The sequence below is a fragment of the Sinohyriopsis cumingii genome, chromosome 4 (assembly GCF_028554795.1).
Source record: "Sinohyriopsis cumingii isolate HCF-2022 chromosome 4, ASM2855479v2, whole genome shotgun sequence".
In the NCBI taxonomy this organism is placed as follows: Eukaryota; Metazoa; Mollusca; class Bivalvia; order Unionida; family Unionidae; genus Sinohyriopsis; species Sinohyriopsis cumingii.
The window spans coordinates 65,930,616-65,948,326 of record NC_142964.1 but is presented as its reverse complement, the minus strand read 5'-3'; the positions used below and the strand labels follow the sequence as shown (position 1 = coordinate 65,948,326).

The 17,711-nt window shown below is 36.3% G+C and overlaps 1 protein-coding gene across 1 annotated transcript in view; it reads right to left on the bottom strand.

The window, feature by feature from the left end:
* LOC149801363 (NADH dehydrogenase [ubiquinone] 1 alpha subcomplex subunit 13-like) overlaps nt 1–17,711 on the bottom strand; it is a 30,619-nt gene that overhangs the window by 8,937 nt on the left and 3,971 nt on the right. The window contains exon 2 of the mRNA XM_089955429.1: nt 349–427. Coding sequence (XP_089811555.1) covers nt 349–427 — 79 coding nt within the window. The remainder of the gene's footprint in view (nt 1–348; nt 428–17,711) is intronic.

Genomic DNA, 17,711 nt, shown 5'->3' with positions numbered 1-17,711 from the left:
CAGAAAAGAAATTCAGATCAAAGTAACCTAGTTTTAACTTAGGCTGTATTACTCCTTATAACATACCAGTGCCATTGAAAATGAGCTCAATGTAATGGTTAACCAAAATTACTACATTTTAAAATTCAAGACAGAATGACCCAATTTGTAATGAAATGTATTGTTATTTTACACTGCACATCTAAATACCAACTTGCATAGCTCTAAATGCAATAATGTCGGAGAACATGACAAAAATTTAAATCCCCAAGTGTTCACACCAGATGGACATACACAGTCCATAGTCGAATTGTTATGCAACCTGGTCAAAAAGAGAAGAATATTGCCCTATTTTAAAACTGTTCTTACTTCTCAATACGACGTCTGTGTATAAATACGGTCCAGGATGCTGCAGTGAATGCAATGAAACCTCCAAATACCGCATAACCTGAAAAGAAAATCATATAAATATTACAAGGAATGATGTTCAAGTTGCATTAACAATAAAGATATTTTACTACTAAATCAGCCAATCCTAGAGCTGAAAAAGCCCAAGTCTGAGAGTCTCAGGAAAAGCTGGAAATTTTGCTGGGCAAATTAATATTATGTCGCTTGCCAAGAATCAGATATAAAATATGAAGGAATACCGTTCAAGATATTTTCCAGTCCTGTGATCAGCTGTTATTAATGAGACCTCTGTGGAAATTTCACAGTTCGAGTCCTGGACCCAATGTATCAGGAAATTAAATTTTCATAAACAAAAATTGAGAATCCCAGTAAGAAATGTGCAAGTCCACCAGTGGCTGGAAAATCATTAAAATGGAAACCAACAAATCTTCATTATAATAAATCTTATTGCTTCTGAATGCTAGTCTCATTACAATTTTCACTTTATCTTCTAACAGTTGGAATATAATGACTTATTTTCTTCTGTTCATTTGCACACTTTTCTGACAAGGACTGTATTATGACCTATTGTATTTGTGTGTGACTTGGTTTTTTAAATGAACTTTAAACATTTTTCAGCTATATCACTAAGATGTCTACTGTGTGGCAGTTTCTAGTGATGTCTAGCACTGTGGCATCATACCACAGGCATGCAGCATGATGTCCCACCCAGTCACATTATTACACCAGGCCGAGCAGTCCTAACACTAACCTCTTAATGCTGAGCATCAAGCAAAGCAGCTGCAAGTAAAGGTTTTGGTATGACTCAACCGGAGTTTGAACCCTCAACCTCCCACATCCAAGGTGAACATTCTAACCACTTAGGCCACCGGAGTGGTTGACCTATTGTAAATGTATAAAGTTCGAAAAAAAAAAACTGAGGGTTAAATATTAGCTGTTGATGATGCACAGGATGCAGAGTCAGGGAACACTGGGGTCCAAGACTAACATCTGGAGGTCCAGGATGTGCATAAAGGGCTTATATAAGTTTGTACATAGGTATTACATTTAAACTTAAAGGTATTAACAAAGTTATTCAGTAATTTGTTTCGCATTCCTTCCTGAATACCCGCTGACCAGTGCACAATTTCACAGCATCCAAGTCAAAACAAAAAATGAAATGCAGTCAAACATGCTGAAATAACAACATGCATATGGGACCACCTATGTATAAAGGAAAAGTTCTACTGATTTCATTGATACACAAATCATAATGTATTTACCAATGTAGAAAGACCATTAAGTTAAAATGATCACATACAGATTGTCCTTTGAGTGGTCATTAGTCACATGTCTGGCCATACTGATTGAGTTTAGCAAAGGAGGTCAAACTCATTTGCTATAAATGTAATTCATTCAGACCACATGTATCGTCAACTATGAGCTATGATAAGCATAGAAATTTAATACTAACAACGGACCTGGTCTGCGGGCTGTACTAACGATTCTGGTGCGCTATATGTAGCCGTCTGTATGTATCTTTGACACCCCTGGTTTAGCTGTTTGGCATTATACACTGTGACAAAGTTGACTGGTGTGGCATGAATGGTGACACAAAGTTTGAAGGGTAACTTGTACATAACATTAAAAATAATGGCAATGTTATAATAACATGAACTGTATTTCCCCATATATGTCATATAATATATGCTAAATTCTGATATACTTATAGTTTGCCTCATGAAAAGGAAAGTTTGATTTGCATTATTTGATTGCTTTCCTGAAGTTAAAACCTTTGTTACATTTTAAAACTGTTTTACAAAGGAGAGGTTAAAAAGTATACATTGTGAAATTATTTTAATGTATTTTTGAATGGCCTGAGAAAAATATTTAATTTCATCATCAACTTGTCCCATCTACATGATACTGCATCTACCATATACTGAGTGATGAATGATCCAACTCTGTACCCCACAATACTGAGTAATGAAGATCCCACCTTGTACTCCAACGTGTAAATCTATTAGGACATGCCCATGTGCAAAAATAAGGCAATATAACCGAGTGATGAAATATCCCACTTTGTACCCCAAACATCCATCAGAAACCTCTAAGAAACAAAAGAAAAGACAAAGAGTCTGAAATTACAGGGGTAGACAGTTCAGCAGGTGAAGTGTGCTAAATAAGAAACGTGGGATGAAACACTGGCAAGACATCTGGGTGTTTATACCTTCTACCATGAACATGTTTTTTATTTGAAAATATGAACAGTATAAGCCATATACTGTACAGAATGACATGATACACATCTTACCATCTACAGCACATTTTAAACATGATGCATGCTTTTTCTGATTGTGCTCAACAGCAAAATGTTTTATGTCCTAAAATAAAAAGGGGATAAAAATTAGAGTTTAGTGACAATCCAGGTTGAAATCGACACCAAAAATATGATTAAAAGAACTGCTAAGAGGCCAAGACATAGGCATTTACAGCAGTGTTAATGGAAATGAGAATTTGCTTCCCTGGAATGGATGTTCACACATCCTGTAGGAACTGAAAGTTAAGATAGGAAAGGGAAGATAGCAATCCAATTCCTGTCCCTAGTTGGAAAAGTATATGCTGACACTCTATCCCAAACAGGAATAATTGGCTAGGGATGTATCGACCTTCTCCCTGACACTGTACTACTGAGGGTACTGTATTGACCAGTGTCTGGTCTTAGAAGATTAATGCCTGGTGATTGACTACTGGTCAGGTGGTGATCTAGTGGACAAGCCTTGATGTGATAATCCAGGGCAATGTCACTGGTTTCCCTTCTCTGGGAAGTGCAATCTGGCCTCTGGTACCCACACTGGGCTGCCAACTGTGATAGAGTTCTGTGAATCTTCAGGGGCAGAACATCACTCAACTCCATGAAAGACAGAGTCTGTATGGTCTGGGGATCGAATGATTGGTCCCATTCTCTCTCTGGAGTGATGAGTTACATTCTGAGTCCCACATTACTCAAAATGAAACTGTCCAACTGCAGCAGAAATCTTCTCTAGGAAAGAGAAAGATCCCATGCATTCCTAGGATCAAAAAAGATAAAAATTCCATATATTTGAGAGATCAAGGAAAACGGGGAGAAAAGGATGTGATTTTTGGATGGATTTTTCTTCCCTTTATAAGTGTACTAGTTATTGGCCAGGTCACAAACAGTGCCAAACCATAAATAGAATAGGCAAGGATCTGTTCATATGCATTGTATACAAGATAAAAAGGTAGTAAGAATCCCATGGTTCCTTCCTGTATTTACATTTCAACACATTTTGAGACATTACTGAAAAAAGGTATGCACTGCCAAAACTAGAACTCTGAAACAAAGAAAGCTATACATGCAAATTTGTGCTTGCTTGAAGCAGTGCAATAAATCTGATGCAACAATTAAATTCAAACTACCAAAGTGAGTACTTATTCAAAAATGTATTGATGACTAAGTGCTATAAAATTATTTCAATGCAGAAACTGGAGTGTACTGGATAGAATTAAATTTCTATAAGTGAATAAAAAAACAAATTTTAAGGGCACTGCCAAAGCAAGTGCTATTAGTTATTCATTTTCAGAAGTAATGAATAAAAGGGAATCAAGATTATGGTAGCATGGAAGGGTAGCAATATTTACCCTAGGCAAACATATGAGTACTGCCAAAGAAAGCACTAAAATAAATTCCAGAATGACCACACAGGAGGAATTACTTACCCTGACACTGGATAGGATAATAGGAAAGAACAGAAGAGCACCACTAGATGAGCATGGTGCAATGAAGTCCCCATAACTATTAAGAGAGCTAATTTTAAATTAAAAAAATGAAGGGATAATCAGTCAAATAAAACACAATAGAATTTATTTAAACATGTAAATGGAGGCAATATTCCAAGAGCAAACTGAACATGCCTTAGTGTTACAAGTGTCCAAGGAAAAGACGAAGAGTATCCCACATGAGCCAATGATGTGGTACTCAGACTGGTTCTGGGTTATCTCCATTTTAGATTTCTAGAATGTTCCATCTAAATGGGGTTTGCAACTATGAGTTTGGTTGTGGGATTCTCATCCTAGAAAAGGTAAGCAAGGCAATAGTGACAGATAATGCATTACTGGTATTTCAAAGAACAGTTTCGAAAACTTTAGTTATTCCAGTATGAAGTCATTTGTTCGTCTCTATATCAACATTCTCTAAAGGTGGTCTGGTGATGATGTTGATAAATCTATATTAACTTTAAAAGTAACACCGGTTTGCATATGAAATATGCAAGATCCAATACCTATTCCTGTTAGATAAAAATGTGATGACATTATCCAAAAAGATAAAATACGAGCTTTTTATTGGCCTGGAAATTGTTGATTGAAGAAATATATATATATATACCCCAAACAGGAGATCTTGTGAAAACAAAGTTATGGATTAACTTACTTATAAGAGTTAACAAGGTATTAGCATTTGAGAAATTTATTTATTTTTGTATGAAATACCATTGTCTGATACCTGTACCCTGAAATGTACTGTGCAAAAATTTCCCTGAAACAATATTGCATTTGTGGTGAGTATGTAATGGAATAAACAGGTTATGGACTGATGTGTCGCCTGGATTCTGAATAAAGTGAATAGTTATTTTATTGGGAGGTACACATGCACAAATATATGAAAAAAATTTTTTTTTTTTTTTTTTTACCAAAATACTAATGAAAGAAGGAAAAGGGATATACCTACATGTATATTACATCTGAGTAATTATATTAAAAACCACTCTAACTTTGGAAATTATTGCAATCAGATCTGAAAATAAAATAAAATGTGTTGATTTGGGAACAACGAGAACCATTATTCCACCTATAACAAAGAAAAATGTCACGATTTCAAATGCACATTTAATAGCATGATGTAAATTATCCTGTATAATTTATTTGATATTGTGAATGTGTGGAAAATGTCATTACATACATATCTAATTAGCGAGAGTACTGTAGTGGATGAGAGCAACAGCTTGCTTGAATCACATCAAATTAGCTCATTCCTCAGTTTACTATCATTAAATTAATTCTATTTAAATCACATAATTTGTATGATGTCTGTACACTATTTTAAATTACAAGGTGTACAAAAAAGGCAAAAGCATAACATAAACACCAGATGTGGCAGAATAAATAAAATAACCATTACTGGGAATTCAATCCAATAAGACCCATTTGATTTTCTCAAGCCCTCTAATTGGAGAAGATTAGTGGTTTCCTAATTACAGGTGTGTTGAAGTTGTATTGTGTGTACCTGAGTTGCAATAAGCAGATAGGATATTTGCTTGATTGCTCTAATGGAAACATAAAATCTTGTTCAAAAGTAACATCATTCTTGTAATTTACACCTATCAATTGTATTTCAAGTCCTGGTTTCATTACAGGAAAAAGTCCATGTGAATGAAAACAAACAAGTTCTATATTTCATCTTAAAACCTAAATCTGTCTTTCCATTCAATTTCTGTACATCCCTTTTCTGAAATTCATGTTCACTTAACGGCTAAACAATTAAGTAAAAATCAGCTTATTGTAAATAGTGTCAATTAAAAGTGTTACTTTGTGGAATTAACAAAAGTTTGTCTCAAAATCTGTATCTTTCTCTAAATGTGAATCAGTTCTCATAACTAATGATACATGCTATCGCACAAAGAATGATGCATTTCTGAGGATGTCATCAAAACATTTCAGAAGCCTTCAAAATGACTTTTAAACCCCCCCCCATTAATTTCGACTTTTTCTATGGATTTATAGAACATTTATTCTTCTCTATAAAGACTGAAATTTTGTAGAGTTTTATGGTTGCATTACTGATGAAGTATTTCTTCAAACGTTCCAAGTGCAGCTGTTATGTTTGACAAACTATTAGTAACATAATGAAAATAGAGGTCTCTGCAACATTTCTTTACAAGAAGTCATACTTTTTATCTAAAAAAAAAAATTTCTCAAATGTTCTTTGTTTATATCCTTAACATGAGGTGAAAATTTTACTCAGTTCATGAAGCTATACAATTCAAAGTATACAAGATATTTTTTATTACAAGTATCATTTTGATCACAAAAAGTTGCTGGATTATAAGGTTATGGATTAATTTGAACAATTCAGTGCTACAAACTACACCATTCTGACTTCCACTTTAGTAATAACAGACAACAGTGAAAGCTTGCCTCTAGGTACCATTAGTATAAGACATTTAATGCACCTGAATTAAAACAAAAACTCTATTCAGTTATGTAAACAATGTACTATCAATTCTATCCTTAAATGAATCACACCATAACATACAGTCCAGGGAGATCACAGAATACTGGTTGCATATATACATGTACTTTTAATGCAGATTCTCCATCAATGTGACTTTGACCACAAGGTAAAAGGTCAAAATGATTTGTCGCAATTCATAGTCATGCCAAATACAATGAGAAAGGAAGTATATACAAAAGTAATGCCAAAACCTTAAAAAATACTTTAAAAAGTTCTTTATTAATCTGGCCTTTGATAATGCTGCCATATACACCACTAACTGCTGTGAAATATATATATATATATATATATATATATATATATATATATATATATATATATATATATATATATATATATATGTGTGTGTGTGTGTGTGTGTGTGTGTGTGTATGTGTGTTTATTCACATCAAGCTTATTTACCACCACTAGCACTGAAAAGGATCATTGTCATGTTTATGTCATTGAGCGCTTTTCTCCATTCCCCAGTAAAAATACTGTTTACTAATAATTTGCTAAATAATGAGAAATCATGCATTTGGGCAAGTCTTTGCCTACTAAGGTACTGCCACTGACCCTACAATCCAAACACTAAAAATTACTTCTCTCTCCATCTGGATAAATCATGTAAAGAAGTAATACATTTGTTTCCTGAATATAGTCCAAAAAATTATCTTTATTGTCAGAATTGTGTACTAAAGCCTCCAGCAAGTATCTGTGTGTGTGATCTGGATTTCTAATGTAGCTTTAACAAATTTTCAGTCATATCGCTATGATGCTGTGTGGCAGTTTATACAGATATCTAAGACTGTAGCATCATACCACAGACATAAAGTATCATGTCACCCAGCAACATTATCCTGACACCAGGCCAACCAATCCTAACACTAACTTCTTAATAATGAGTGCCAAGTGAGGCAGCCACTACTGCCATTTTCATATGTCTTTGGTATGACTCAGCTGGGGTTCAAACCTGCGACTTTCCACATGTGAGGCAAATGCACCAACCACTTTGGTCACCAGAGTGGTCCCTCCAGCATGTACACTATCTAGGAAGGTAAACCAGTTTGCATTATATCCTTGCTTGCAGAAACTTGTATGATAATGTTTCAATATTCTTTTACAAATAAAGAATTCTGATTGCATTTCTGGTGTTTGTTTTCCTCATCTTTTAAAATTATGACAGTCAATTCACCATATACACGTAATGCTGTTGGTTATAAGGCTCACAATAAAATTTGGTCTACAAATGTGACTCAGTTCTAATATTGTTTCATAATGTAAGATTTCTTTAACAGCAGAATTTATCACCTAGATAATATATATTGATTCATCTTATCACTAAACTTCAAAAATGCTTTAAGTGATCTCAGCACAAACTGCAAACATGATTTATACTTAAACCACAAGAACATCCAAAATGAGTGCTAGAGGCTCCATGAGAAAGATGAAACCACTCATCTGTCCTAGACGATGCTAATGCACCCAGCCTTTCTGACTGGTGCCACCTAATGAGGAGATGGTGGGACATGATCCCTGTCCCTTTACAAGGCCGTTGATTAATACTCAATAGAAAGTTGGTCACTGATATGATCTGACCAGTGGCTGTTGACCAGTACATTCTGACTGGTTATCATACCTTGAAGAACCACTCCAGTGGCCTAGTGGTTAAAGCATCTGCCTCAGATGTGGGAGGTCGATCCCCGCCCGGGTCATACCTAAGACTTACAAAAATGGTACTAACAGCTGCCTCGCTTGGCGCTCAACATTAAGAGGTTAGTGTTAGGACTGGTCAGCCTGGTGTCAGAATAATGTGACTGGGTGGGACATCATGCTACATGTCTGTGGCATGATGCCCCAGTGCTAGTCATCAATATAAACTGCCACACTGCAGACATTGTAGCGATATGACTGAAAAATTGTTAAAGCTATGTTAAAAATCCAAATCACACACACTCATACCCTGAATGATCACATTAATGAAATGCCCAGTGATCGGTGACCAGACACTGATCAGTGATCAAATCAATCAATACTGTTCACCTGACTAGAACATGAGCAGTGTTCAACTTCTCCTCACTGGGGTGAGGTGAGGGAAGAAGAGGTGATTTACTCTTTCAAACTTTCATTCCTTCTACAGAAGGGGGCTTACCTGTCTCAGAAAAGACTGGTCCAATAAGCTCCTGAGACCCAAGAGTGTTCTTTTGAGCTGAAGAACTAGTCATCTTATAGTGGGCTCCCTGTGGCTATCAAAAGAAACGCCTGAAAATTCCTATGATAAGGTGTGTGTGTGTGTTGAGTTTGACGTTTCATCCGCCCTCGAAAAATACATCTCTATTCCAGACTGCATTAGTTCATGTTGTGCATAAACTATGATTCTTACATGACTGTACTCTCTGAACAAGTGAGGTATCCTGGGGGAGTGTCCCAAGGGCCCATTTCTTTTCCACACTGCCCCGATGGTGTTCTGTCAGATAAAAATGATCAGAAAAAAGACAATAACACTGGCAATACACTTGCTTGTATACACTGTGTGCCACATATATCCCAGTGTATCTGTACAAGGTAAGTACGGATTTGTGTCTTTTCTTGATGTTAAATCTTTATTATTCTCTAGGAGCAATGCAGACACATAAAAACAATGAAGGTCATGTGAACCCTTAATATACAATGACAAAATGTTAAAATCACAGAACTGATGTTTAGGCAATTATTTAATATAAAGAAATACAAATTCTTATAAGGCTGAGGTAGAATGTATGTTGCATTGTTACTTAACACACAACTCTTACCGGCAACCAATTGTATACTGAAAATAAGAGGGGTGGACCTTCGCTCCTAAAGGGTGGAATCAATCGTAGTAACCTAAGTAAGCAGTCCTTTCCATAACAAATTTCTAAAAGGGACAGGGGTTACCGGCATATAAAGAGAAGATGAGATGGATGAAAAGTATCACCAGATACAATACTGTTGAAGGTAGAACCAAAATGTGGTTTTAAACTTGCAACAAGTAAAAAAAATTCTGGTCATGTTATGTACAACACCACCATTAACAAAGCATCCTTGAAAAAGATGACTGTTCTGTTCATGGGCATAAGAGATGTACAAGTGGAATGTGTTTTACTGACAATTCTCCACTCTATAGAACCAAGTCATCTCCCGATGAAGTGATGGGATATGTGTGTGTGTGTGTGATTTGGATTTCTAACGTAGTTTTAAAAATTTTCAATCATATCACTACAATGTCTGCAGTGTTGCAGTTTACAGTGATGTCTAGTACTTGGGCATCAAGCTGCAGACATATAGTATGATGTCCCACCAATTCACATTATCCTGACATCAGGCTGACCAGTCCTAATACTAACCTCAAATTAATGCGGAGTGCCTAGCGAGGCAGCTGTTAGTACCATTGTTTAAAAAAAGTCTTTGGTATGACTTGACCAGGTTCGAATCTGCAACCTCCCACATCCAAGGCAGATGCTCTAACCACTATGCCACAGAAGCAGTCTGAAATGGTAGGATAACAGGACTACGAAGGTAAATGGCCTTGGGAAGTACACTGTACAAATATCATCCACAGTATTTCCTTTTCGACTGTGAAACTTCCTATTAAAACATTAAGTTGCTATCTTTCAATGTGATTAGACTTGCTTAAAGCCTACATGTGACCAGTCTAATTCATTGCCTGTGCAATCAATCTCAGCTAACACTATGCATCCAGAACCATGCAGACGTGGAAACAAATACTGAAAATTTAGTATGAAGTAAAAATGTGTCATCTTCAAATATTATTTCATCAGTAAACTGATTTCTGCTCTCTGACTCAGGTAACCAATTCATTGGGACTATACAATTTAAAAATCTTAACTGACAACAAAATTTGTCCAGTAGATCGCCGCTCTGGCGCTTGCCTTTATAGATCACTAATATCTCACCTCTGCCTGTGTGGGTTCAAGTCTCGGGCTTGGCCAACATGGGTACTGGTATGCGAGAAAGCTTACTGGTAGCTTCTAAATGGTTGATGATTCTTTCCATGCTTTTTTAAAGTTCTATGTCTACCAAATACTCGGGGTGAAACGATTCATCGAGATATCAATTCATTGATACTATTGCTGTAATGATAAACATATCGATACAAGAGTTGGAGAATCAATACAAACCAATACTTACCATAAGTTATTTTAGTCTTCAGCAGTCATAAATAATTATTAGTTTGCCTTGTTATTCTTTAAATATAGAATTCATTTGAAATGGCATTTGCAGTTCGAGGCACTCATTTTTATTAGTAAAAATGAAAAAGACTATTGAGAATACTCACATACCATCTAAAAATTAAAACAAAGTGACATGATTTGTAATCTCCCCCCCCAATGCTACTGATCTTAACACAGCAGCAGCATTCTGCATATACGATACATTCCAAATGTGTTCCACATGGATATTATAGAGTACTTTACTCATCATTTAAAAACCACTTTTATGCGAAGTTTCTACATTTAATTTTATCTGGTCTACTTTTGTCAATTTGAAAGCTACACTGCTGGTGTGTCACATGGTGAAATATGTTACGCTGAGATCTCATTGCTGGTTATTGCTTGTTTCGGTCCAGATTAACCCATTTTATCCTGTTTACCAATTTCAACTGCAGTGCCTGATTCCTGAGAAGCAATTCTAAATACATGTGGTAAAACAGAGAATCATACAGCAGTGGGGGGGATTTTTTATACATCCCTGTTCAGTGTGAAATTTTCCAGGTTAAATCATCCCCAAAGTAACTCAGAGTAATGTTGTGCATTTGCTTTTTCTGGATGTTGAACAATTGCCCCATCTATCAACTTAAATTGTGGCTGCAACCGAGGTGAAAAATCATTAAGGACCCATTTCTCTTGAAAGCCTTCAAAGTCAGCTTCATTCTCTGAATCACTGCCACAAAGTGTATAAAGCCATGCACCATCTCTTTCATCAACTTGATTCAATTCTAACCCATCATTTAAGTCAATATTATCACCAGAATCATTAAAATCGTCAATTTCATGGTCACTACCCTCACTATCAACATCCATGTTTGTATTTTTATCAATCAATTTTCAAGCCAACAATTTCTTTTCCAACCAGATTTTTTAAAAAATTTCACTGTGCATGCGTGCTTTAACCATTTCCTGTGTTTGTAAAGAAGTACACAAATATCTGTGATGTGTAACACATTTCTAGAGACACTACACACATACGTAGTAGAGTACAACCGTAGTCGTATTGAGGATAAAAATGGGATACTACGACCAGAGGCATATTCAGGATAGAATGAGGCATTATGATCGTAGTCGTATTCAGGATAAAATGGGTTAAATAATGACTACCAATCAGGATTCAGTGTAACTTAATCAATGATTGACAAACAGGAAGTACTACACAGCAACAGACAAATTTGCACATAAATGTGTGTGATTGCATGAATCATGCAAAATGTTTATGAATTTGAAGTGCAAGAACTCCTGAAAATTAGTTGAACATTCTGCACATGAAGGATCAGTTTTTATTTAACCTGACATCTGTTTTTGTGTGTAGGCAACTGTTTACACATCTAGGTTCTTCAAGCATGACATGAATGGTTGTTAAACTTAATATGATTGGCACATTGTGCCCTGGAATAAGCATTATGGCGTAGTTTGAACTTTCCATGAAGGAAGTTTTACAAATGCATGTTTAAAATACTGGCTACCCAGAAAACCCAAAATGTCAGATTCACTGTGTGGTTCATTACGTTTACGTTTGACAAATACTGGCTGGTGATAGTGATGATGACAGTAATTTTTAAAGTTGTGAAGTATACTGGATTACTGGAACTGGGGAATTGTTAATGGAGGTATCAGGGGGTGATTTTGAGCCCAAAAATGGTGTTATTGTTGTTGTGGGGTTTAACGCCATTTTTCAGCACACGATTGGCTATACATGGTGGAGGAAGAACCCAGGAAAACCCTGGAAAGAACCACCGACCCATGAGAAGCTACCAGCAAACTTTCTCACATACCCACACTGGCTGAATTCGAGACCTGAACCAGTGAAGACAGAAGTGAGATGGCAGTGATCTGTAATGGAGAGCGCTTTAGACCACTCAGGGCCCCAAAAATAGTGTTAAATATGAGTCAGATGTATATGTTGGATGGACACAAATAGATGGCATGGCAGTAAATCTTGCTTTCAGCTGTAATTTGAAATTAAATGTAGAAAGGGCAGAATACTGAGCCTAATTAAAATACAGACAATTTAAAAGTAGAATGCAATTTTCCTTTCTTTTATCAATCAATTTAGCTCTGCAGATCATATGCTACAAAACCATATATCCATATCAGGGTTAAGAGAAACTGAATAAATAAAGATGAAACAAATTAAATTAAGAAGTAAAGGTATTTATTTGAATATCTCTGTCTACAGAAGCAGATTATGGCACTGATGGACTTAAAACACTAATACAGCATTATGGAACAGATAAGAAATCTGGCATGGTAGTCACTAGTCAGTAAACTACTGATTCAAGAAAGTAAGTTTATGTTAGTGAAAAAACATTTGGAGCAGATGTATCCAAAAGATAATATTTGTAAGCTTTGGAAAATTGTCAATAACATCCACACATCTTCAAGCTGAGAAAGCTAGCTATGCATATACCCCTTTAGAAGGAAGAACAAAAAATATTCATACACAGATAAAAAACAGAGTATGCTAAGAAATAATTAACAGATTAATACTTATACAACTAAAGGTGACATCTTTTAAAGAGTCTAATTTCAGTAGAGCTCTAAAAAAGTGGAGCAGGTAGAGAGAGAGAGAGAGACAGATATTGAAGTGTAAGGTAAATATTGAACAATGATAGTTTCCTCATCCTCATTCTTTTCTACTCCCCCCTTCTTTGAGCGACAAAGGGTGAAGTCCCACTTAATATAAAATCCTGGTAGCATATCTCCTTAAACTGTACATGGAGAACAAATTTGAAATTTATCTTTTTATGATGAGATGTTTAACCAGTGAATGAAGGTTCTGATGGAATAAATAAAATTAGCACAGAATCAGTAAGGTGGCAGATTTCAAACCGCTCAGTTTTCCTTCTTCACAAACAAATACAAGTACCTGTGGCCACAGCAGTCCTTTGCATCTGCAGGAAGTACAATGTGATTACAATGTGATCAATTTTTTTGGAATTCATCCTCATTCCCATACCCAGATTTGTTCAGGATGAGACTTTTCTATGCAAATTGTTTTATTTCTTCTGTTTTGAAGATATCATTATGTCTTCCAAGTTTAAGTGAGACATGAAATTGGTAATAAGATATTTTCAAAGCATTCATGCCATTCAAAACATAGGGCCTGGTGACTAAAGTGAGTTAAATGGAGCCACCTGTAAGTAGCCTAAAATGTTGAATAAAACTCATTGACAGCCAACAGGTAGTCTGTTTTGAAATTATATTTGTTTTCTTATCTTCGATGAGAATTGCATATAAATATATAACTATATATGTAATCTGCATACTGGACATACAATCAGTATGTCAACATACATAAAGGGGCACCACCTACCTTCCAATGACAGAAAGACCATCAAGTTCATATGTGTATCAATATGTATTGTATTGTAGGCTGTGTATCATGAATCGTATCGATATGCGACACAGGTGTATCATTTCACCCCTACCAATACAACTGGCATTAATGGCTATTCAGTGTATCCATCGGGATGCAAAACTGAGTCAAATATCTCCTTGGTGTCAGAATTGGGGTCTGACTGAGCAAACAAAACAAAACCATGGTGTGATAACTGGTCTCCAACTTAAAAATTTGGGAGTCTGAATCACAAAAGATGGTAAAGGGAAACAATGGCTATTGGTAATGCACAATTCAGCAAAGGCAAGTATGTTGTTGTTGTTGTTGTTGTTGGGTTTAACACCATTTTTCAGCACATGATAGGCTATGCATGGTGGCCAGTATTAATGGTGGAGGGAGAACCTGGGAAAACCCTGGGAAGAACCACCGACCCATGAGAAGCTACTGGCAAGCTTTCTCACATACCCACATTAGCCGAATCCTAGACTTGAACCTACGCAGACAGAGGTAAGATGGCAGTGATCCATAATGGAGAGCGCTTTAGATCACCTGGCCACTCGGGGCCCCAAAGGCAAGTCTGGACTCTACTGGGATTGTGAAGAAAGCTAAAAATTATGGAAAAAGTGATAAAATCATTTCTTTCAATCAAGTAATCTGCAACATTTAGCAGTGAGTGTGTGAAAGTGTTGTTGTTGTTGTTGTTTTAGGGTTTAACGCCATTTTTCAGCACACGATAGGCTATACATGGCAGCCAGTATTAATGGTGGAGGAAGAACCCGGGAAAACCCCGGAAAGAACCACCGACCCACGAGAAGCTACTGGCAAGCTTTCTCACATACCCACATAGGCTGAATCCGAGACTCGAACCCACGCAGACAGAGGTGAGATGGCAGTGATCTGTAACGGAGAGCGCTTTAGACCACTCGGCCACTCGGGGCCCCTGTGAAAGTGTAACTTATAATTAAATAAATTCCATACCTTTACAGTAATATGGAGTCTCTATGTAGTGAAACATAAATGTCACTGACACTTATGAATAATCGATCAAGTAGCAAAAAGTATGTAATGAAAAAAATGAAAACAGTGCTCAAAGAAACATTTTTTTAAATACAGGCCCAGAGATGGTGACTTCAAAACTATCACAAGCCCCGACTCCAACTTCCATATGCCCAGATGTTTATCTTTACACTTCTGATGTTGCTCATAGGTGCTTAATATGTTTAACCAGTGTTGTACTACACTACTGCAAGCATTAGCAAGGGACAGTTTCATTATTAATTAATGAACTTGAAACATCTTGAACAATGCCATGGCAGTTAAACAAGACCATTAAAAAATCTAAATACTAGGTCTTAATAACTTGAGTCCGTCTTTCCTTTTTATCTCAATTCCACGAAAAGATGGCTATACCACACCTACCCACAATGTTGGGACTATTTGTATTGCCAATTGTTCATAAGAGCTATTGGTAATGCACCATTCTGTACAAGTGGGTGGGGGATGGTATTCTGGTTGTAAAAAAATGGCTAAAATTATGGTAATAGTGATGTCCCATTTCTTTCAGTTAAGTATCACACATCAATTAGCAGCGAGTGTGTGAAAGAATACCTCAAAACAAAAACAATTCCATACCTTGTTGTCCAACAAATCTGATGCAGTGTATAGTAATATGGAGTTGGTATGTAGTGGGGAAAAAAAAACAATTATAACTCCACCACTGCCGGTCCCAAGCCTGGATGTAAAAAGAGGAGGGTTGGGTGTGGGGCTAGCAACCTGACCCAATCAAACCCAACTTGCTACAAAAAACGCCAACAGAAGATCAACTCCGACATGAAGTCAGTCCTACTGTATGGAGCATAGACCATGAGAAGCACCAAGTTGACCGTAAAGAGAATTCAGACATTCATCAATAGCTGCCTAAGAAGAATTCTACAGATCCGCTGGCCAGACACCACCAGCAATGCCAAACTGTTGCAGAGAACCTCCCAGCTTCCGGTAGAAGAAGAGATCAAGAAGAGATGGTGGGGTTGGATATGACACACTCAACGTAAGCCGCCAACCAACATTACCAGGCAGGCATTGAGGTGGAACCCTCAAGGCAAGCAGAGAAGGGACCAACCAAGAAACACATGGCGACTAAGCTGGGTCACACCTGGAGTCAGCTTGAGGGGATGGCACAGGACAGATGTCTATGGCGATCTTTTGTTGGCGGTCTATACCCAGGTAGGGTTGACGGGCATAACTGATGTAGTGAAAATAAAATAACACTTATGAATAACATATTTAGTGGCAAGGAGAAACTGACTGAATAAAACTTTAAACATGAAATATTCTTATTTCTGCACATACTGTTTGCAAATAAACAACCATTAGAGTAGTTCCTAAAAAAGAGACAGAAGCCTGTATTAACCATAAGCAGCATTTTGTGATTAAGACGATAACGATTCTCCATGAAGTTTGGTAGTACATGTATTAATAATGACATAATTTTATTCACAAACATTATAATGTTCCACCAAATGAAGAGTCTGGAATATTCATATCGTCTCCTCACATGTCTTTCTGTACAAGCTTAAGAATCTATTGTACAATTGATAATTCAGTTTTCTATACTTTATTAATTAATGAATCACAAGTTTAAATTTCTAACCAATTTCTTGGAAAAAGAGATATTTCCATATACTTATATGACCTATTTGACACAGCATACACAAGTGTGGAAAAGCACATGGATGTATAAAAAGAATGTATTATTAAAATTAATGTTCTTTAGTTTGTTTACAATTCACAATCAGTGACAATTCTGACATCCACCAGAACTGAATGAAGTATCATCTTGTATGCAACTGTTCACATATCTTACCACATCAGTTTGTAATTTTCTTAAAATCTGTCTTTTTCTTAATTTGATTCAGACTCTTGTTTTGTGAGAAGTGCCTTCTCACACACTAGGGGATATGCATATCACAACTAGAATAGTTCTAAAATATGCAATAAAATTCAATATATATCCCAATGATACACACACACACACACACATACACATACAAAAAACTAATCCAGAATAAATATGTTATTTAGTAAACAATGTTAAATGCCTTTCAAGCTGAGAATAAGGAAATAATTTGGGATAAAAAAATGTGAGAAAAGTAGTTGCCACATGTACAGTAGCTTGAGATTAGGCAACACTAGTTACAACAAAATGGGGCATCTTTTAAATGCCAATCAATTGCTGATGCTTACATAACACACACTGTAGAACATGGTTTCTTTGAATTATGTCAGAGGGCCAGTCCTTTTCACAAGATAACTGCAATGATAAGGATTAACTGTTAATTAGTCACACTGGCTTTCTTGCTTTTATTTACTTAAGACTTAACCTTAAGATATTGTGCAGTCTGGCTACAGCTGACCAGAATATGAAATGAGGGCATGTTCTGGGGGAAAATAAGGCACATCA